The 19,169-nt window shown below is 57.6% G+C and overlaps 1 protein-coding gene across 4 annotated transcripts in view; it reads left to right on the top strand.

The window, feature by feature from the left end:
- The window catches only part of ITPK1 (inositol-tetrakisphosphate 1-kinase), a 167,217-nt gene that overhangs the window by 91,887 nt on the left and 56,161 nt on the right, over positions 1 to 19,169 (top strand). For 3 of the 4 annotated variants that reach the window (XM_059182951.1, XM_059182949.1, XM_059182952.1), the window contains one exon: positions 7,407 to 7,532. In XM_059182951.1, coding sequence (XP_059038934.1) covers positions 7,407 to 7,532 — 126 coding nt within the window. Of the gene's footprint in view, positions 1 to 6,524; positions 6,859 to 7,406; positions 7,533 to 19,169 lie in introns of those variants that run through there. The other variant, XM_059182950.1, reaches the window with a different exon arrangement.

Genomic DNA, 19,169 nt, shown 5'->3' with positions numbered 1-19,169 from the left:
CTGGGGTCAGCCCTTTTCTCAAGGAGCCATGCTTGCTGAGTGGGTGTAAGCTTTTTGGCTCTTTGAAATAGTCAGCTTGCAAGTGCCCGGAACTTTGGAACTCTAAGGTCCGTCTGTCCTGGTATCATTTCATCAGCTTGGCCCCTCATCTTCTGGGGGAAAAAGGTTGTTCACTCTTTGGCCTTAACCAGATCATTGTTTGTTATTACCCAGTAACTGGAAACCAGTTACTAAGAAATCGGGGAATTGGGTCAGAGAGTGTTGGCGACAGTCCTGCTCCCCATCCTGGGCCAGGGGCTCCCGCGGTGACCGGCTCTGTCTTCAGCCCATCCTGCCGATCTTGGTGGCCAGCTGCAGGTGGCCTCCAGCTCCTGTCCTCTCTGAGGGCCCCTTTGGGCTCTTTGGGGAGTGAGAGTTGCTCTTGCTGGGGAAAAGCCTTTAGTCTGCTGTCCCCGAGTTGTCTTTAGGAACCAGCCTTGCTGAAAAGATGTGGCCGGTGCTGCACCCTCCAAGGCTCGGCTCCCTTCGGAAGTCTGCTCATGAGGTGCCAGACCTGACTTCTTCAGCAGACGCCTGCTCCTGCATGGTGAGGCTTTAAACGTGGGAGATGTGCTCGTTCTGTCCCAGATACCCAGCTCCGTGGAGAGCACAGGGGAATCCAGCCGAGTTGCGCCCACTCACTTTTCATGCAGACTATTTTGTCTGGACCCTGGCTGAGACCAAAGTTTTCATCTAGTAACTTCCATTTGAAGTCACTGCTGAAAACATACCACATGAAAGCATTCGCTGCAGGAGTGAATTAGGGGGGAAGGGGACGGAAGGAAAACAGCAGGCACCCGGGGCACCTTTTGGCTTAGAGGTTAGTTGTCTGGCTTGGGCAGGAGGGAGACCCGGGTCCCAGGCAGCTGTAACTCTGTGAGCCTGGACCGGTGACTTAACCTCTCTGTGCCTCAGTGTCCTCAGCTGCACCTCGTGTAGTAAGCTCCTGTGAGCATAGTCTGTGGCCCAGAGTAGGGACTTGATAAATGTTGACCATTACTAACAACGACAGTAAATTTCACGGTGGCAGCAGACGCTTTGAGGAGTCTCTGTGAGTCAGTACAAGGGACGTAGCTTTGTGAAATTCAAATTCTGGCTTGTGATTGCCCCCTGCTTGATAGAGAGTCAGGGAAATTTCCACTGGTCAGTAATAATGTGAACCATAGGAACAGGAAAGATAATAGCTGACCTTTATGGCGTGCACTATTGAGTAAGAAAAACACACCTCCTGCCCATGTCCTTTACTGTCAGCTTACACGCCCAGAACACTTCCAACACCAGCCGTGTGGGAGTCTTCACCCCTGACCGGGCCGTCTTGTAACCCTAGCTGGGTGTCTGTGGCTGTAACCCAGTTCTGACTGCCTCTGCCTGGAGACAGTGTTAGGTCCCACAGGCAAAAGGTTTGGTCCCACAAGACTACCGCCCCCCGCCCCCAGATGCCACTCTCAAGTCCATCTTGTCACCCGTGCTCCTGACCAGCCAGGCGGCTCTCAGTTGGAGGGTCCCAGGACCCCCTTCTCGGGTTTCATTAATTTGCTAGAGCAGCTCATAGAACTTAGGAACAATTTACTTCCTGCTTGCTGGCTAATTATAAAAAGCTGTGATGAAGGGTCTGGTCGGACATCCAGCTGGAAGGGAGGCACAGCGCAGGGTCTGTGGGAAAGGATGCCAAGCTCCCTGTTCCCTTGGAGCGCGTCATGCTTCAACACCTCCCCGTGCTCTGCACCTCCGGGATTTTTACGGCATCTTCATCACGTTGGCATGCTTGAGCATTAACTCAGTTTTCGAGTCCCTCTCCCCTCGCTGGCGGACAGGAGATAGGGCTGAAAGCTCGTGGCTTGGCCTTCCTGGTGACCAGCTCCCATCTGGAGGCCCACCGAGCTGTCCTCAGTAGAACAGGACACGGTGCCCATAGCCAGGGCGTTCCTCGGGCTGATTCCACGGCCGTGCTGCTGCCTGGGAACAGTGAAGATTCGGCACAAGCCGCGAGATCTGCGGCGTGTTACTTGACCGCTCTGCCTCTTGTGGGTCCCGATCCCAGGCCGTTGGAAGAACTGCATGAGCGAGTGCACGGGTCAGGTGCTTAGAACAGGGCCCGGTCAGGCTTCGCGCTGCGTGGGGAGTCTGCTGCAGATTCTCCCTCCCCCTCTGCCCCTCCTGCCTTTCCCGCTCCCTCCCTCAAAAATAAATCTTAAAAGAAAAGAAAAAAAAAGGACAGGGCCTGACTCTGGGTGAGTGTGCAGCAGCTACACCCTAGCCACAGGGCAATGGGTCTTCTTGCCTAGAGGCTGGGGCTGCGGGAGGGTGGTTCTGTCACTCAGCTGGTTCCTGCTCAGCCTGGCTGGCCATTCAGAGAGGGATGGGTTGTTTTCGGCTGCCCAGACTTCTGCAGTCACAGAACACCTCGCATCTTGCGTCCAGAAAGGATGCGCAGCCCCAGCACCAGGGGCGGGGAGCCCGTTCTCCCAGGCCCCCTGCCTCCCTGATGCGCCCCAGAGATGGTTTTACATTTCTTTCCTATCTGGCTGCTTATTGATCCCATCAGGGAAGCACGTGTGGAAGTTTGGGGACATCTGGAAGCCTCTGTTGGGGTATCCTTGTCCTCCACTGCATACATGCTCTCTCCTCGGGGGACTGTATTAGGGCGGGCTAACTGTTCAAGCCTACAACCTCCATATTTTACCTTAACACACTCAGGATTTATTAGGTGTTCACACTATAGCACAATTCCAGTCGTGCCTGGTCCTCTAGGATCCCATTTCCAATCTGTAGATGCAGCGCAAGAGGGGTGGTCCTAGGCCTCCCCTCCCAGGGGGCCAGCCCAGGGTCCGTGCTATAGGTGGGACCAGCTCAGGCATTTGCAGTTGCCCAAGTGCAAGTGGAGAATCAAGTGCAGATGATTTCTGCAGCCACTCCCGCTGCCTGCGTTATACCTTCCTTGCTCCATTTGCTCCATTTCCCCTCCTTCTCCAGGAGGCTCTTTCTAACCCCCATGGCTGGAAGGAATCCCCCCGCTTCGTGGAATGTGCCTTCTAGTTGGTCTGCAGTGTTCACTTTGTTCTTTGAAACATCAGTGGCATTTAGCACACATTCGGCAAGCTCCTCTTACCTCAAGACACTGTTTAGGTCCTGGGGAGGCCAGGCTCAGCGCTGGTTGTTGGGGATCTCAGGATCTGGTATGGCAGGGTCAGTTAGAGCAATGACTTTATCTTGGGCAGTGAGGTTGCAGTTGTGGAGGGAGAGGCAAAGGGTCCTGGGGCTCTGGGTGAGACCAGACAGCCGTCACATCGTCCTGTTTGGGGTGCACTGAATTGAGAAGTCTGGAAAAGGTTTGAACTGTGGAGCTGAGACTTGGAAAATGAGTGCGAGGTCCCTGTGTGGACAAAGGGGTGTGTGGCCGGGGGACATTCTGGGGAGAAGGAGCTCGTCTCCCAGGCAGGACCTAGAGCGGCACGCGGCTGTATCTTGGTTCTGCTGCCACAGTGCGCCGGACAGTCCTGTTACTGACGGACAGCCCCCCGAAGGGAGCGTGGGGGCTGTCTGTGTCTGGCACCCAGGACAAGCAGAGAATGCTTGTCGAATGAATGAGCAAGCGAGCTGCGGCGGGACGTTGTCTGAGCACTCCGCGGTGTTACCACCGCATCCGCTCTGCATCAGCCCTGCGCCACATCTGCAAATGCAATGTTCTAACCCACCCAAACAGCCCACGAAGTGTCAGGAGTAGAAGCACCTTCGTTTTATGGATGGGGAAACTGAGGCATGGAGACGTTACATCACCTGCCCAGCCCCGGGGCAGCCGAGCTGCGATGGGGTTTCCCGGCGTCTGCCGTGCCCATCTTCCTCCCCTCTGAGCCGCTGCTGGGGCTCACAGGGCAGTCAGACACTAGCTCACCTGGGATCCTGGGCTGGGCGTGACTGGGTTGCTTGCTGCAGAAGTCAGAGGTCACATTCCAGCCACTGGGCTTTGTAGGCCTTTGTCCCAACTCCTCCCGCCCTCCCTGACCGCCAGCCAGCCTCCTGTCATAGTCTCTGAGGGGGAACAGTGGTCCCTTGTTCGCTCCGAAGCCTGAGCTCTGAGCTCTGTGCGGAACAGCGTCCAGCCTTGGCCTCACAGGGTGGCGTGACTTGGAAGCATGGCACCCACAGGCCTCCTCTGGCCACAGTGGGCGGCCCTTTCGTTGAGACCTCCTTGTTACTGGCTGAGGGACAGATCAGACCCCTTCCGCAGACCGCAACAAGTCCCTGGGAAAGTTCCCTTTTTCTGGGGGCAGAGTGTGGTCAGAAAAGCAAAATGAAACGTTGAAACGAGTTTCCTTCTGTCTGAGCTCCCCTCCCCACCCCATCTGTGAAATGAAGCCTGGGCCACCAGGGTCTGCTCCTCTGCAGTGTCTTGGGTCCTTGGGAGCAGGCCTGCTCTCCCGTGGTGTGCCTGGACCCTGTCTGAGCCCCCCTCCTGAGTGGCAGCCCCAGAGGGCCCACCTTCTCCTTCCCAGCCAGCAGGGAGAGACTCAAATCCCCTTGAGGTCTTTGCAGGAGAATAGACCCTTCAAGGCAAATGTGGCTTATCTGGCTGCTTTAGGAGAAGCTGGGCTGGAGAATCTTCTGGAGTCAGCGGCCACTCCAGGCAGGTCTCAGCAGAGATGCTGCAGTGACAGACGGCCAAGCCAGGACCAAACCAGGCCTGATGTGTGTCCCAAGTTACTGTTCTCATGAAATGGTTTTACTGGCATAAAAATGCTTGGAAAATATACAAAGGGAGGTGGCCGGCTTCCAGAACTCAACTGTTTACCTTCCGTGGAATGGCCGAGAATGCGGAGAGCTTATTTTCCAAACAGCCCCTGCTTGTCAGGTCTGCAGGCCCAAGGCTGGTGCCAGGCCGGGACGAGCCAGGGGCATCTCCTTTCCCCAAACCCACTGGGACACATTTCTGTCCCCTCCTGCCATACAGGAGACCCAGAAGCTCCTCCCTGGAGAGGTGAAAGCTGGTGGGGGTGGGGCTTCACCCGTGTGACCCAGCTCGTTGCTGTTTCTAGCTGCCTCGGTCTGAAAAGATTGGCTTCTCATTTGTGGTACCCGTCATGGTGGAGCTGCGGGTACAGCCAAAGTAGGTTTGCGTCCGTGGCGTCTTCTGAGAATTTGCGCTTCTCTGCTCAGGGTACCACTTCCCACTGGCTTTGCTCCCCTTCCTTCCAATTCTGTTCCTTGTTTTGGCTTGTTTTCCCCGGGAAGTGGGTTTGGATGGGAACGTAATCCCGCCTCCACGGGCAGAAGCAGAAGGATCCTCCCAAGTTCCTGTGTATATTGGAGGGGAAACTGAAGCCCGGTGGGGAAACTGAGGCCTGGTGGTGGTAGGGAATGAGGAGCCAGGCTGGTGCACAGGTGTGAGTGCTGAGTGCTGCACACTCAGCCTGCAGGTGTTGCTGTTGGGCCTGCATCCAGCCCCCGCCCCCCACCAGGCCTTGCCCCATGACTTTTCTTCCCTGGCCTCTTGGTGTCTTGGTCTGTGACAGTGGGAGTGTGAGGACCGCAGGCGCTGCTTCCCTTCTCCATCCGGGAGCCCTTGGAGGAATGGCCGGCTTCTCAGCGAGTCGGACTTGTCCTGGATTGTATCTAGGCTGGTCACCCTGTGGTGGGAAGAGACTCCTTCAGTATTATTGTGAGGTCCGTGGGATTATTTATTTATGTATTTATTTATTTAAGTAGGGGAAATCTCTTTCTGTTAGGCCAAAAAAAAAAAAAAAAAAAAAAAGATACCGGTACTTTCGGAAGACCTAAGAAAGCTAAGTATTGGTACTTAGCTGGTACTCTCGGAAGGTTTGACGAGACAAGAGTTTAACGAAGAGAGGATAACAAGGTGGGGGCTGGGTCAGAGCTGCGAGCGAGATGTGGCGCGGCCGCCACAGTGGGGTGAACTGTCACCACCCCAGGCTTGAGGGGACAGTGGAGGGCTTGGGAGAGGAGCTGCCTGCTCGCAGGGGTGTCTGGTGCCAGAAACGCGGCGAGGGTGTGAGGACGGTGGAAGCAGACACCCGGACATCTCTCTCTCCCCCTCCCCCATCTTCTCATGTGCCTCCGTTGGCCGCTCGGCAAGAAGCCAGAGGACAGGGCAGCCTGCGGCCCGTGGCTGTAGAGCCCAGCCTCCCCGGACCCAGAGTGGGCTTGGGGCTAGGGCTTGGCGCTGGACGGCAAGCTCGCTCCAGGCTTCAGATCTGCATCTGAGCACCTCCACTTTCTCGCTGTCAGACCCCGGGGTGAGGGGGGCTGGGATTCCAAAAGTCTGTGTTCCCCACTCTCCTCATTTGTGAAATCACCTTTCATCACGTGGTTGGAAAATAAAAACCGTTTCTAGTGCGATGCCTACCCAGAGCGGACACTGTGATTTCTTCACTAGCAACTTGGAAACAGCCTGGAATCCTGGAGGGAGCTCTGCTTGCGGGGCGGGGTGGGGGTGGGGGGATGAGTGGGGGTGGGGCTGGTGACATTCTCTGGCCTCTGCTGAGGCCATCCGGGGGGTCAGCCAGGTGCCGGGCTGGCGCCGCTGCCTCCAGGGGCCTGGTCTTGCAGCTGGTGGTGGCTGCGTGCCGGACGGCAGACATCTGGCGGGTCAGGGAGCGTGCTGTCGGGCTGCCCCGTTGTTGGCAGGTGCTCCGGCTCTGGGGTCAGGTGACACTGATGCTCTGTCAGCCGGTGGGTCTGGCTCCCTGGGGATTCGATCTCCCTAACCCAGCGTTCTTGAAAAAACAGAGCCCCCTGTGGAGCAGGGCCAGCAGGGCCACCCCACAGTCCCTCACGGTGTCTGGGACGAGCCTGGATTTCAAGGTGAAGCTCGAACTGCCCATCTGACCGTCTCTCGGGGTGGTGCCTCTTGGGCGTGGGGATCGCAGCTCTGCTGAGGCCGTCGTTCCGTGGGAAGAGTACCTGCCTGGATCTCACTTTAGACCTGGCCATGTGACTTCAGTCATTTGGCTTCGCCTCGCAGAGCCCTGGTTTTCCGACCTGAAACATCGGGGTCATTGAGCAGATTGTGCGTGTCCGGTAGATGTTTTCTCTGTATAGCGACGGCACGGTGACGGTCGCTTAACCCGTAGATGCCTTGGTTCCACGTGTGTGTCTTGGGTATCCAAGGTGCTGTGGGGGCTTGGAGACAGAAATGCACACACAGGGCCTGCCGTGGGGGAGTTCTAGAAGCTTAATGGGTTTGCGCCTTTTGTCCTGCTTGTAATGCCCGTGAGCGCCGGCCTTCCTCCTGCCCGCTCTCCCAGGGCCGCAGGGACGGGCCGGGGTGGGTTGGGGGGAGACAGCCGGGCAGTGGCTCAGGTGCTGAAGTTGTTCTTTTTCTCCGTGTTCTCCCCGCCTTTCCCTGGCAGCTGAACCTTAGCCGGCCGATTGAGGAGCAGGGTCCCCTGGACGTCATCATCCACAAGCTGACTGATGTCATCCTCGAAGCCGACCAGAACGACAGCCAGTCCCTGGAGCTGGTGCACAGGTTCCAGGTGAGCAAGGACAGTGAGGAGGGACGGCCCCAGAATGGCCCTGTGTGCTTTTAGAACTTCAACGGCCGTCTTGCCGTCTAGTCCGGGGGTCGTGGTCCTGCTGCTCCCAGCATGTGTGCTTGTGGGTGGGCACCTCCCTGCCAGGGCCTCTGTCTCCTTGGGTGTCAGAGAGGATCCAGCCAGGGTGTGGTCAACTCACCCTCCGCGCTCTGCCGGGGTAGAGGAGCATTACTGATCAGAGCGCTGCCCTGTCCAGATGTGGCCTCTGCCCGCGCAGCACACAGTCACGGTCCGTGGTTGGCACCGGGGCTGGGACCCTCCTGCCTCGTGTTGAGAAAGGGACCCCTGGGGGCTGTTGAGGTAGAACAGACTGCCCAGCTCCCCGGGTTCTGCCTTGGTGGAGAACAGCGCCCCCTCCCCCCCCCCCCGCCCCCCATGCTCACTGCTTGGACCCCTGTGTGCTGGTCTCTGAGCATGGCGGCTGTTCCCTCCTCCCTGCCTTCGTCCCCCATCCCCCCACGGCCTTGAGCCCTCAGTGACCCACCCCCACCTTGGGAGGTGCTACCTTTGTCCCCACTGACTTGTCCTGTGTTTTCTCTGTTGGAGGCAAGACCATGATTCGTCCCCTTGAAAAACAGAGTCATATTATCAGTGAAGTACAGCAAACGTGGAGGGCCTCCCTACTGGGAGGGATGCTTGAGCGTGTTTTCAGTGTGTGATAATTGGAGATTGGATGTCCTGTCCTTCTGTAGCCACACCAAGGGGACTCTCCTTAGCCTCCTTGGTCACACAGTAGCCCTCCTGCTGAAGCATTTTCTTTCCCACCTGTGTCCGCGGTCGTGACCTCAGCCTCCCTTGTTTGCTTCCGCATGGCTCTCCCCTCTCTTGGCCGGATCTGCCACGGATTCCCACTTCCCCTGTGCAAGCAGCCCAGAAGCAGTTGTGCCCTGCTCGTGGCTCTGCTGGTGGCCCCCCCCCCCCCCCCGCCTGCGGGGCGGGGCGGGGGGGGGCGGGGCGGATGCTCCTCCAGTGTCTTCTCCATGGCCCAAAGTCCCTCATGCTTTCATAGGACTGGGGGCCATGGGCAAGGCGCACCCAAGGCTCCTCCCTGACCTCGCTACACTCCAGTTTTCCTATTTGTGAGATGGTATCAGGACCAGGAAAACCTCCTCCAGCGTTGGTCAGAGCACACTACGCCAAGCCTGTGAAGTGGTTCTTATACTGCTCAAGGCCACTTTGATCATGTGACCTCCGTGAGCCTTAGTTTCCTTTTCTGTAAAATGGGGATGCCGATAGTTTCTAGTCCTGAGGACGGCCAGGTTGCCATGCGAAGTGAATGTCTGTGTATGTAGAGGTGCCTAATGTTTGCTGAGCGTGCAGGCATTCTGCTCCTGCAGCCGGGACTTCCAGGCGGCTGCAGCTATTACTTATGTTGCTCTGTTCACCAGCATCAAGGGCGGTAGCCCCCAGGCAGCCCCAGGCAGCCCCTGGCAGCCCCTGGGAGTTTGGGAACGACTGCCCCGAGGAGCAGGGGGCTCCCATCCTTCACTTCCCGTGACCACACATGTGCCCACAGCCCCGGGCAGGCGGTGGCCAAATAGTGAAGGAGAACTGGGTCCCCGAGTTCCGGTCTGTGTGGAAGACAAGGTTACAGGAGAACGTGGCGGGGCTGGGGGTGCGGGGACCTGGGGCTTCAGGGTTTCAGCCACTGCGTGCATTTCCCCGGGAAGCCTTGGACTGGGTCCCTGGAGTCTGTCCCAGCCTGGGCACACATAACTCAGCCAGCCCTCAGACGACTGAGGTGACCTCAGTGTAACCTTCCAGCCTTGGTATTTTTGGGATAAATTTTCACTGCACTCTGTGCTCGAATATGAAGCCGGATATCTGATAAGGCCGGGACGTTTCCTCCTTTGTGAAGGGAACAGTCCTTTGGGGAAAAGGGTGATAGGCTGAGCTTTCCAGAGGCCTAGGGAAGAGAGCAGACAGCGGGGGCTGGTGAAGAGGGGGACAGAGGGACTCCGGGTGAGGGCCAGGGGAGAGGCCCGCTCGGCTGCACCCGGCCTCCCTCCTGCCACGAAGTCACTGACCAAGTTGACCTGTAGGGTTCAGAGCCAGACCAGATAAACTGGCACGTGACCTTGGTCATGCCTCTTGTTTTCAGGTTCTTGTTTTAATATTCATGCAAGACTTTAACAAGAGGCTGTTGGCTGGGGTGGGTAGGGAGCACAGGGTCCGTGGCAGAGAAGCCAAGCCCAGGGCTTGGGTTTGCAAAGCTGGCCTCTCTGCCTTTGGTGTGATTAAGGAAACAGAGAAATATTTTGGCCCAGAAGGGGCTCATCTTCAAGGGCCTTCTCCAGACGCCATATTCTGGTCCCAGGAGAAGTGAGCAGAGGAAGAGGTGTTTCTGAGGTCTTCCTGACAGCCCTAAAGCTTTCTGCCCCTGGGATGCTTCCATGAAGCCTCCAGCTTGCGATGGAAAGGAATTCTCTGAGCTCAGAGGTTAATGCTTTTTTCCTGGCTGCCTTTGAGGACAGGTTGGAGGGTGTGGGCCTGGGGTTCATTGCAGATCACTAAAACAGGTTGCCATAGAAACCACCTCCCCAAGCCTTTTTTTTTTTTTTTTTAAATATTGGCCCCGAGAGAGCTTTGCTTGGAGAATCATCAGGATGATTCAGTTGTTTTTCTGCCCCAGGGTTCATGTGGAGCCAGCAGCCTGGTGCCGCTGCGGCTCTGCCCAAGGGTCAGCTGTTACTGAACAGACCTGGGCGGGGGGCCCTGCCCATGTAGGCCAGTGGGGTTGGGGTGGTGGGAGGGTCCCCATCCCAATGCTCAAGGGTGCTCTGCCCTCTTGATCTGTTTCCTCTGGGGGGCATGGAGAACCTTCTTCTCACTGTGACAGCCAAGGCAACCTGGGAGGAGGGGCTGGGGGGTGGTCCTCCTGCAGCCCCTTCCAGCCCCAGAATTGCCCAGAAGGGTCACAGTGGTTATGTTCTGTGGGGCATGTGGGGCTGTCTAGGTGGATCTTCCTGGGGTTTTCCCTGAAGGAGCTAGGAAGGGGGGCAGGTCTGAGTCTAATCTGACAGCTCTTCCCCACCTTGATAAGCTAGAAGATTGGTAAGTGCTTCGTGAGCACTAGATGAGGACCTAGCCTGGAGGCGAGGCTGATGGGGAAACCAGGAACTGCCCCCAAGGCCCCCAGAGTGATGAGTTAGGGCACACACAGACTTGGTTACTACATTTCCTGGCGTCAGACCGTTCTGTGCCTTCTCTTCCCAGTGATAATGAAGACTTCATTCAGTCTTGAACCGGGCCCCTGAGGCCTGCGTGATCTGCCCGTGGCCTCCCCCCAGCATCCTCACCTTGGCCCACCTCGGCCCTCCAGCTCTGCACTCTTGCCCACCTCAGTGCCTTTGCCCAAGCCGTCCTCGTGCTTGGGATTCCTCCTTCTTCCCTAGCTCTCAGCTCAGGTGTTCCTCCCTTAGGAAGGCCTCCCTGGTGACCTTTCTGAGGACACACCCACCACCCTAGGCGCCCTCATAAGGTTCTGCTTTTCCTTTCCTCATTGGGAAGTGCCTGATGCTCTAGTGGTTGCTACGGTCTGTCTGTCCATCGGCGGGGGGGGTTAGCCGCACAGGGGCAGAGATCGCACCCATGTTGAGCTCACTGGGATCCCCACTGCCACACATGATTCCTGCCATGTAGGAATTGTGTCCGTGTGTTTGTGAAGGGACAGGGTGCTGGCGGTGCTGGCGGTGCTGGCTCAGTGCTTCGCGCCCTGGTGGGTCAGAGGAGGGAGCACATGGCTTCAGCTGGAAGAAGGGCCCAAGGAAGGCTCATGAGGCAGACGGTGCTGCCCGTCGGGTACATGTGGGGATGCCTCCAGTGGGGGGGCTGCAGGGTGAACAGGTTGGAGGGAGAGGGCTTTTTCCTGCCAGGCTGTGGAGCTTGGACTTTATCCTGCAGGCCAGGGGTGAGGGCGAAAAGATCAGATTTCCCTGGCATGAGAGAGGCCCTGCTTAGGAGGAGGCCATTGCCAAGGCAAGATGAACTCTGAGGAGCGAGGACACCATAGTCATCGGGGCCTGACAGTTTCTGCAATAAAGAGAGAGCTCATGCCCTGGGGGCTCAGCAGTGCCCCCATCCTCATCCCGGTGCCCCTGGGGGTCCCTGGGCTGTGACAGGCTGGCACCGATAGGCCCGTGTGTGGCAACGCCCCACTCACCTCTTGGGTCCCAGCTGGCTCTCGGACTTGTGACATGCATCTAGGAAGGATGCTCCTTCCTCACCTTGTGGATGCAGGCAGGGAACGCACACTTTGCACGTCGGTTTTACCTGAAAGGAAGCAGCTTTTAGAATAAACCTCCAGTAGCCCCGCTCCCCCTCCCCTCCCCTGTCGCTTGAAAAACAGGCTTATTGAGCCGTAACTCACATACCGCACCACTCACGCACTTGAAGTGTACAGTCTGATGGGTTTCAGTGTATTCGTAGATCTGTGCAGTCCATTGTAGGACATTTTCGTAATTTCCCCCCCAAACCCCAAATCTTTTGCTATCACCTCCCTTGCTGGCCCTAGACAGCCCCCACTTTCTATCTCGATAGCTTTCCCTATTCTGGACTTTAATGTGAATGGAGTCCTAGAATACTTGGCTGCTGTGACTTCCTTTTGTCACTTAGCATAAGACTTTCCAGGCACCACCCCCCCCACCCCCCCCCCACCCCCCGCCCTGCCAGCCCCGCCGCGTGTCATAGTATGAATCGTCACTTCCGTCCTTCCGATGGCTGAGTAACATTCCATTTGGAGACACACACTGTGTGTTCGTCATCAGCTGACGGGTTGTTTCCATGTTCTGACTCTCAGGAATGGCACTGCTGGGGCACCTGGGCGGCTTGGTCGGTGAAGCGTGACTCTTGATTTCCACTCGGGTCATGACCTTATGGTTGTGAGATCGAGCCCCATGTCAGGTTCTGTGCTGGGCGTGGAGTCTGCTTAAGATTCTCTCTCTTTGCCTCTCTCTCTCTCTCTCTTTTTTTTTTTTTTAAAGATTTTACATATTTCAGAGACAAGGGGAGAGCGTGAGCAGGGGGAGGGGCAGAGAGAGAGGGAGAAACAGACTCCCTGCTGAGCAGACAGCCCCAAGTAGGACTCGATCCCCGGACCTCAGATCATGACCTGAGGTGAAGGCAGACCCTCAAGTGACTGAACCACCCAGGCGTCCCTCTCTCTCTTCAAAAAAACAAAAACAAAAAACCCCACTGCTGTAAGCTCTTCTATACATGTTCTCCTTTCTTGTGGGAATACACGTGGGGGGTGGGGCACTGCTGGGTCATGTGGGGGCGTTTTCCGAGGTTGGGGAACCCCCAGCCTGGTTTTCCTCGTGCGGCACTGTTTTCCATCCCCGCCAGCAGTGCAGAAAGCTTTCAGCGTCTCCACTTCGTCGCCAGCACTTAATCTCATGTTGAGTTTAGCGATCCTAGTGGGTGTGAGGGAGCACCTTGGAGTTTTGGTTTAAATTTCCCTGATGGCTGACGATGGCGGGCATCTCTCCATGTGCTTCTTGGTCACCTGGGGGTCTTCCCCGCAGCCCTGCTTCTGTCCCGCGTGTCGCTGTCTGGAGTCTGCGAATTGGCCGCTTTCCTCCTTCGGGCTCTCGCCCCCCCAGGGCACAGCGGTTAGGCACACTGATGTCAGAGCCTGCAGCCTGGGTCCAGAGGTACCCCCCAACACTTCTCCCCGCTGGCGTTGGGAGTGTCTTCTCATTTCTCCTGTGTTTCCGTTCCTTTATCTCTAAAATAGGGGCAGGCGGCGTCCCTGCCTCCCAGGGCTGCCGGAGACCCGCGTGCGCTAACTGTGCCGGCTGCTTGTCGGTCCTGGAGCTCAGGAGGGGCCTCTGTGGGCCTTGGCCGGTGTGTGACTTGCCCCTGCCTCCCAGGCTGGCTGTAGACTCCAGTTTCCTCTGACACTGGGGCAGGGCGGAGGGGATGGCTTTTGAGGTCCTTCCTGTGACAGGGTATGAGGACTGGCTCACAGCAGTAACAAGCGGCTCCTCCAGCCCGGCCCAGGCTCATTTCTGCCTGCGACGCCATCATCGGAGGGTCGACTGGGCCCCACTGCATGGGCGGGAGCTGGGGTGACAGAGCGGCTGCAGACAGGTCGTCGTGGCAGGAGGAGGAGAACCCCGCGAAGCACACCCTGGCTCTTAAGAGTGTCTGTGATCAGCACTACTCATCAGCAACATGGTGGTTCTGAAAATGTCCCAGATGACAGGTGTCCTCTGTGCTGGGACCAGAGATGGGCAGTGACTGGAGGCAGGGCTGGGTGGAGGTCAAGGGACTTTGGTACTATGCCCAGCTCTGCCTCTTACCAGTCTACCTACCAGGGCCTCGGGGGCCCTGCCTGCCTCCCTGGGCACGTGCCAGGATGACAGTGTGGGATAGGACCTTGATTGCTGCAGCGTCCCCACCCAAAAGGCGGTGGTCGTGAGCGGCAGTGATCACCCCCGGGACCATGGCTCCGCTCTGCCCCCGACCCCTGGGGGTCAGAAACGATTTCACAGCTGCACCGGCTCTAGTTGTCCACTCTAGTTGTTCACTGGGCGGCCGCCAGCCTGGGGCTTGGTGCCGCACGCGGGAGGATGGAGTGGAAGCAGGAGCAGCATGATCTTGTGGTTCTGGGCCTTCTAACCTGATTCGGGAGGTAACATCTAAACCCGACAAAAATCAAGTGAGTTTCTCTTTGGGAGCAGAGCTTAGTGGCATGTGGGCTTCCCGGCTGGAGGTGCCGGCGATGGATTCGCGCAGTCTCCGTGGAGGCCCGTGAGAGGCCACGCTTCCCGAGCAGGTCCCAGCTGGCCTCCTGTGCTCTGGGCACTCCGCATCTCTTATCTCATTTTGTGCAGAGGTCAGTCCCTGGGAGAATGGAATTTTTACTTCCCCCTTTTTCAGGTGAGGAAACAGGCCCAAGGAAGTTAAGACACTCGCCTACGGTTGCTCAGCTAGAGCACCACCGAGGCTGGATTGTCTCTTGCTCACAGTTCTTCCAAGTAGGCCTCAGAGCAGCCTTGGCCAGCAGCTTCGGGGGGGGGAAGGGCCAGCGACTCAGGGTCACCTGAGGGAAGAGGTCACCGTCTGGGATTGCCTCTGACACAGCTGGGGCCACGCGGTGACGGACAGCAGCCAGCAGACACCAGGGAAGTCAGGACTGGGCCTTGGCAGTGGCCCTGGCCTTAGAAGACAGGTCCTGGCCTGGGGTGGCCATGAGGTCAGGCTCTTCAGGACTCCTGCCCCGGGTGACAAGGCCACTCCCCCAGTGGTGGAGATGGCCGCACAATCTGCCCATTGTGGGCCCAGATCAGGCGGGGGTAGTGAGTCATTCTTGGTCCCCGTGGGGTTGGTGCTGTCGAGTGCCATCGGCTGTCTGCGGGGCCTTTCCTGCGGAGAGCGGAAGACCGGTCCCCCAGGCAGGTCCACGACTTCATGACCCTGTTTCCAGCCCCTCCCCACCGAGCTGGCCAGCTGCCCCGGAAGCCTGAGCTCTGACCCAGCTCACAGCGGCGTGTGGGCCGTCCGCGGTTTATGGCACAGGGTTTGAGGTATGCTGGGTTTTAGAAATATTAACGTTTATTAATAGTAAAGTTATCCAAGGTTGAAGAAAGAACTTATGCATGTGATTTCAGGGTTCCTTAGCTCTGACACTGTGACGTGTTGGGCTGAACGATTCTATATTGTGGGGCTGTCCTGTGCATGGTACAGTGTTCAGCGACATCCCTGGCCTCCACCACCCTCAATCGTGACAACCAAAAATGCCTGTTGCTGAATGGCTTCTGGGGGGCGGGGGGCAAATTTGCGCCTGGTTGAGACCCCTGCCTTTCTCAGAGCGCAGCGGCTCTGACGGCTTCCACCCATAAGTGGAGCCACTCTTGTTTTAAAAGCGTGGATACGGAGGCCTTGCTGGATGCAGCTGGGTCTTGGAGATTGGGATCTCAGACCAGGGGACTGAAGTCTCATGGGCTCTTATTTCAACAATACCTGCAATAGAAAGGTCACCTTCTGCCATTCTCCTCTTGGCCTGTTTTGGGGCCATGACTTCCTGACTTGCTTCCGTGTTTCTCGTGTGGGCTGCGTGCTCACGATAAAGCCATTGCGGTTTCCTTCGCCTTCCTGCGGTCAGTCACAAAGCTGCTCACCAGCCAAGCTGGCCTCTGCTGACCTCGGTCCTCTGAGGCACGAGGACCTCCCTGAGCCCCTTGCTGCTGGGGTCCCCGCCTACTGTCTCCGTTCTCTCGCAACCCCCGGTTTCCAGCCCCTGACCTGGCCTGTGTCTCTCAGTCTGTTCATTGATCTCCAAGATCAGTCATGGCAGAGCTATTATCTCATTCATTCAGCCAAGTCTTAATTGAGCACTTACTGTGTGCCAGAATTCTTCAAAGACGGCAGATACAGTAATCAATATATCACATCAGGCGGACTCAGCCCCTGCCCCCACACAATTGTATTTGGGTGTGTGGGGGTGGGGTGGGAGGGAGGGAATGCACACAAAATACAAGCAAGCAGAGAAAAAAGTAACACGGTCTCCAGTTACAGAAAGTTCTGGGAGTAAGAAAAATTGGGGCTTGTGGTAGATGTCAGGGAAGTTCTTACCACCTGGTCCTGCAGCCTCTCTCAGGAGTTGACGTTTGAGCTGAGGCCTGAAAGGTCTGTTGGTGGGGAGCAAGCCAGGGGACAGCGTCCTTTGGCCAGACAGGCCCAGAGGTCTGAGGACCCTGAAGAAGGCGGTGGGGGGCCGGGTGGGTGGATTGGAGGAACCTAGTGAGCCTGACGGCTGCGGGTTAGAGGGAGGCTGCAGGGTGCCGAGGGGAGTCTGTCACCTTCTGAACCAGGGTTCCTGCTGGGGAGGAGGGGGGATGTGTAACGGGCGTGTGGTGCTTGTGTGGTGGGGCAGCTGAGCCTTCCTCCTGGAAGCTAGGAAGCCTGGGGGGGTGCGGCTGGGGGCACCGAGTGCGGAGTTGAGCGGCCAAGGCATGTTTGGGTAGAGCTGCCCCTGGTTTTCTCCGAGTTCAGCAGCACTCGCAGACTCTGCCCTGCTCCCCGATGACTCCCCCCACCCACCCGCCCTGCTGACAGCAGGCTGGGCACCCTGAGTTCTGTGAGTAACACTTGCACACCCAGCAGAGCCCTGGGGAGCCTGTGGGCCTTGGGGAGGCCTCCGTTGGTTCTGGGAACTGAGAGTTCAAGTCTGGCTGGAGGGCTGGGTGCGGGTGGGTGGGTGGGGCCGCTGAGCAGTCCTGTGGCCTTGTCCTGGGAAGTGGCCCGTGGCCCAAGGGCACGGGCGGCTCCACAGCTCACTGGAGCCACCTGGGGGGTGCCTGTAGGGGGATGTGGGCATGGAGGGGGTGTGCTTGTGGGGGCCGTGTGTGGCAGGGATGCAGAGGGGTGTTAACACAGGTGCTTAAGGAGCACGGGGCCCAAGCAGCCGCTGCCTCTGTCTGGTCCTGACATTGCCCAGCTGCTGGCTCTGACGGGTGGGCCCCGGGACTGCTGGGACCCCGTCCGGTCCCCCACAGGGATCCCTGAATGGAGGTGCTAGTCTGTCCTGGTTTAGTGTTGGCCTTTGAGGGGACGCGTTCTGACCAGCACCCAGCCCTGGGGGTCCTTTCCCCGGCTCCAGAGGACCTGAGTAGGGCCATGGCGCTGCAACAGGGCATGGGACATTCGTTGGGTGGACAGTCCAGCCCGGCCCTGTGCCAGCCTCCTGCTGAGGGAAGATGGAGAGCCCACTTACAGGTTTGGTGCTGCAGTCTGGGGACAGAGAGGGAGGGACTGTCTTCCATGGTTTTGGGGGGTGCTGGGAAGGGCAAGGAGAAGGCATTTGCCATCTTAGATAATGGAGCAGCCTGTTTACTTCCAGCTCTTTCTTCCTCAGCATTTGGGGATATGTTTTGGCGGGAGCTCATGCGTGGACTTTTCTGTCCGCTCTGTGAACAAGTTTCTCACCTGTCAGGACCACACTGTCGGGCTCAGGGTGCTCGCCGGTGACTGAGCAAGGCACGTGATGTGAGACTGTCTGGGGGTGACCCAGGTGGACAGTCAGCCATGGGGGGCAGCCGGCTCTGGGATGGGGGTGCCCGTTAGGGACACTGAGGCGGGCATGCAGAGTCGCACACCCAGGAGAACCTGCTCTTAGGGGTGCTCAGGCCCAGCCCTGCTCCACACAGCACTGTCTAAGCATCTTCCCTCATCCAGAAAGGGGCTCCCCTGGGCCCTGTCAGTGGTATGAGTCTGTACAGCTCATTCTGGAGTCTGGGGCCTGGGGCTCTGGCTTCTTGTCCCCTCCGAGCCCCTTTTTCTGTGACTGTTCTGTTCATTGGCGGGGACGGGTGTGGGGGTGGTTATTGCTGGTGTTCTGCTCCGTGGAAGCCTGCTGTGCCCTTCATGAATGTTCCAGTGTTTCTCCCACCTCATGCCCCGTCTGGGACAGCAAATCGCCATCATCTCGTGGACTATGATTCTGGTGCATTCCTTAGGCGTGGCTTTCCCTGTGTCGTCGGTGGGTGGCTCTCACCGGTCCTGACGGACTGGTCTTGGTAATGTCAGGGTCTTCCCCCACCACCTCTGCTGCCCAGCCAGCCACTTCCCATCTTGGTGCAGCCGTCGGTTCCCCGGGACCTTGAGCCTTTTTGTGTGCGAACAAAGATGGTCTTCCGTTCCCCACACAAAGCCGTTGTTCCCACAGTAGATCTGGGAAATGATTTTGCATCAGCCCTTCGGGCTGCCTCATTCTGTTTAATGGCTGCATGATATACCATTAACTGGTCTTAAATCCTTCCCTTAATCAGCTCTCTACTGATGTTTCTGGAACATGCCTTGGTGATGAAATGCCCTAGTACATGTGTCCGTGTGCACACGCAGGGAGTTCTGTGGGATAGATACCTGGAAGTAGAGATGCCGAGTTCATGTGTTCTTGATTTTGCTGGTGTCCGGTTTCTTCCCATAGAGTCGAGCCGGTTACACTCCTACCAACCTAGAGCTGGTCCGTCATCCTCCACTTTTGGCAGTCCATCGCCTTAACCACTCGGCCACCTCGTCACCTTCCTCCACTTTTGGACATGTTTCTTCTCATCAGTTGAATTTGGCCATGAGTTCTGGAAAATAGGGGGCTGCACCCCTAGCTGGTTCCCCATTCTGTAGTGTTTGCTGCTGGTGCTCAGGGCCCTGGCGAGGGCAGCGTCTGTGCCAGGCTCATGCAGCCTGTCTGGACCTTGACCCCAGGCCACCTCGCTTCTGTCTGGCACTCACGTGTTCACACCTTGCCTTCTCTTCTGAGCTCCCAGTGCTGTGGGGGCCTGACCACCCCAGCCTGGGTTCATGGGTTTAAATAACAGGTCTGAAGAGCAACCAGGCTGAGGGGCAGAGCACATCATTTTCCTTTCTCTGGCTCTGACAAATCATGCCAGAGGTCAGGCAGTGTCTCGGTCCTTCTGGAATGGCAAAGGCTGGCACCCATGCCTCTAATGCCAGCTCTGTCCCTTCCAAGTTCAGCCCCTGGGCCTCGTATGCCAACAGACAGGTCACTGCAGAGGTCAAAGCCAGCCCCGCCCCTCCTCGGCTGGAGACCCTGTTGCTTTAGGATCATGTCCAGAC

The sequence above is a fragment of the Mustela lutreola genome, chromosome 7, assembly GCF_030435805.1.
Source record: "Mustela lutreola isolate mMusLut2 chromosome 7, mMusLut2.pri, whole genome shotgun sequence".
Classification (NCBI taxonomy): Eukaryota; Metazoa; Chordata; class Mammalia; order Carnivora; family Mustelidae; genus Mustela; species Mustela lutreola.
This window is presented reverse-complemented; position numbering and strand designations above follow the sequence as displayed.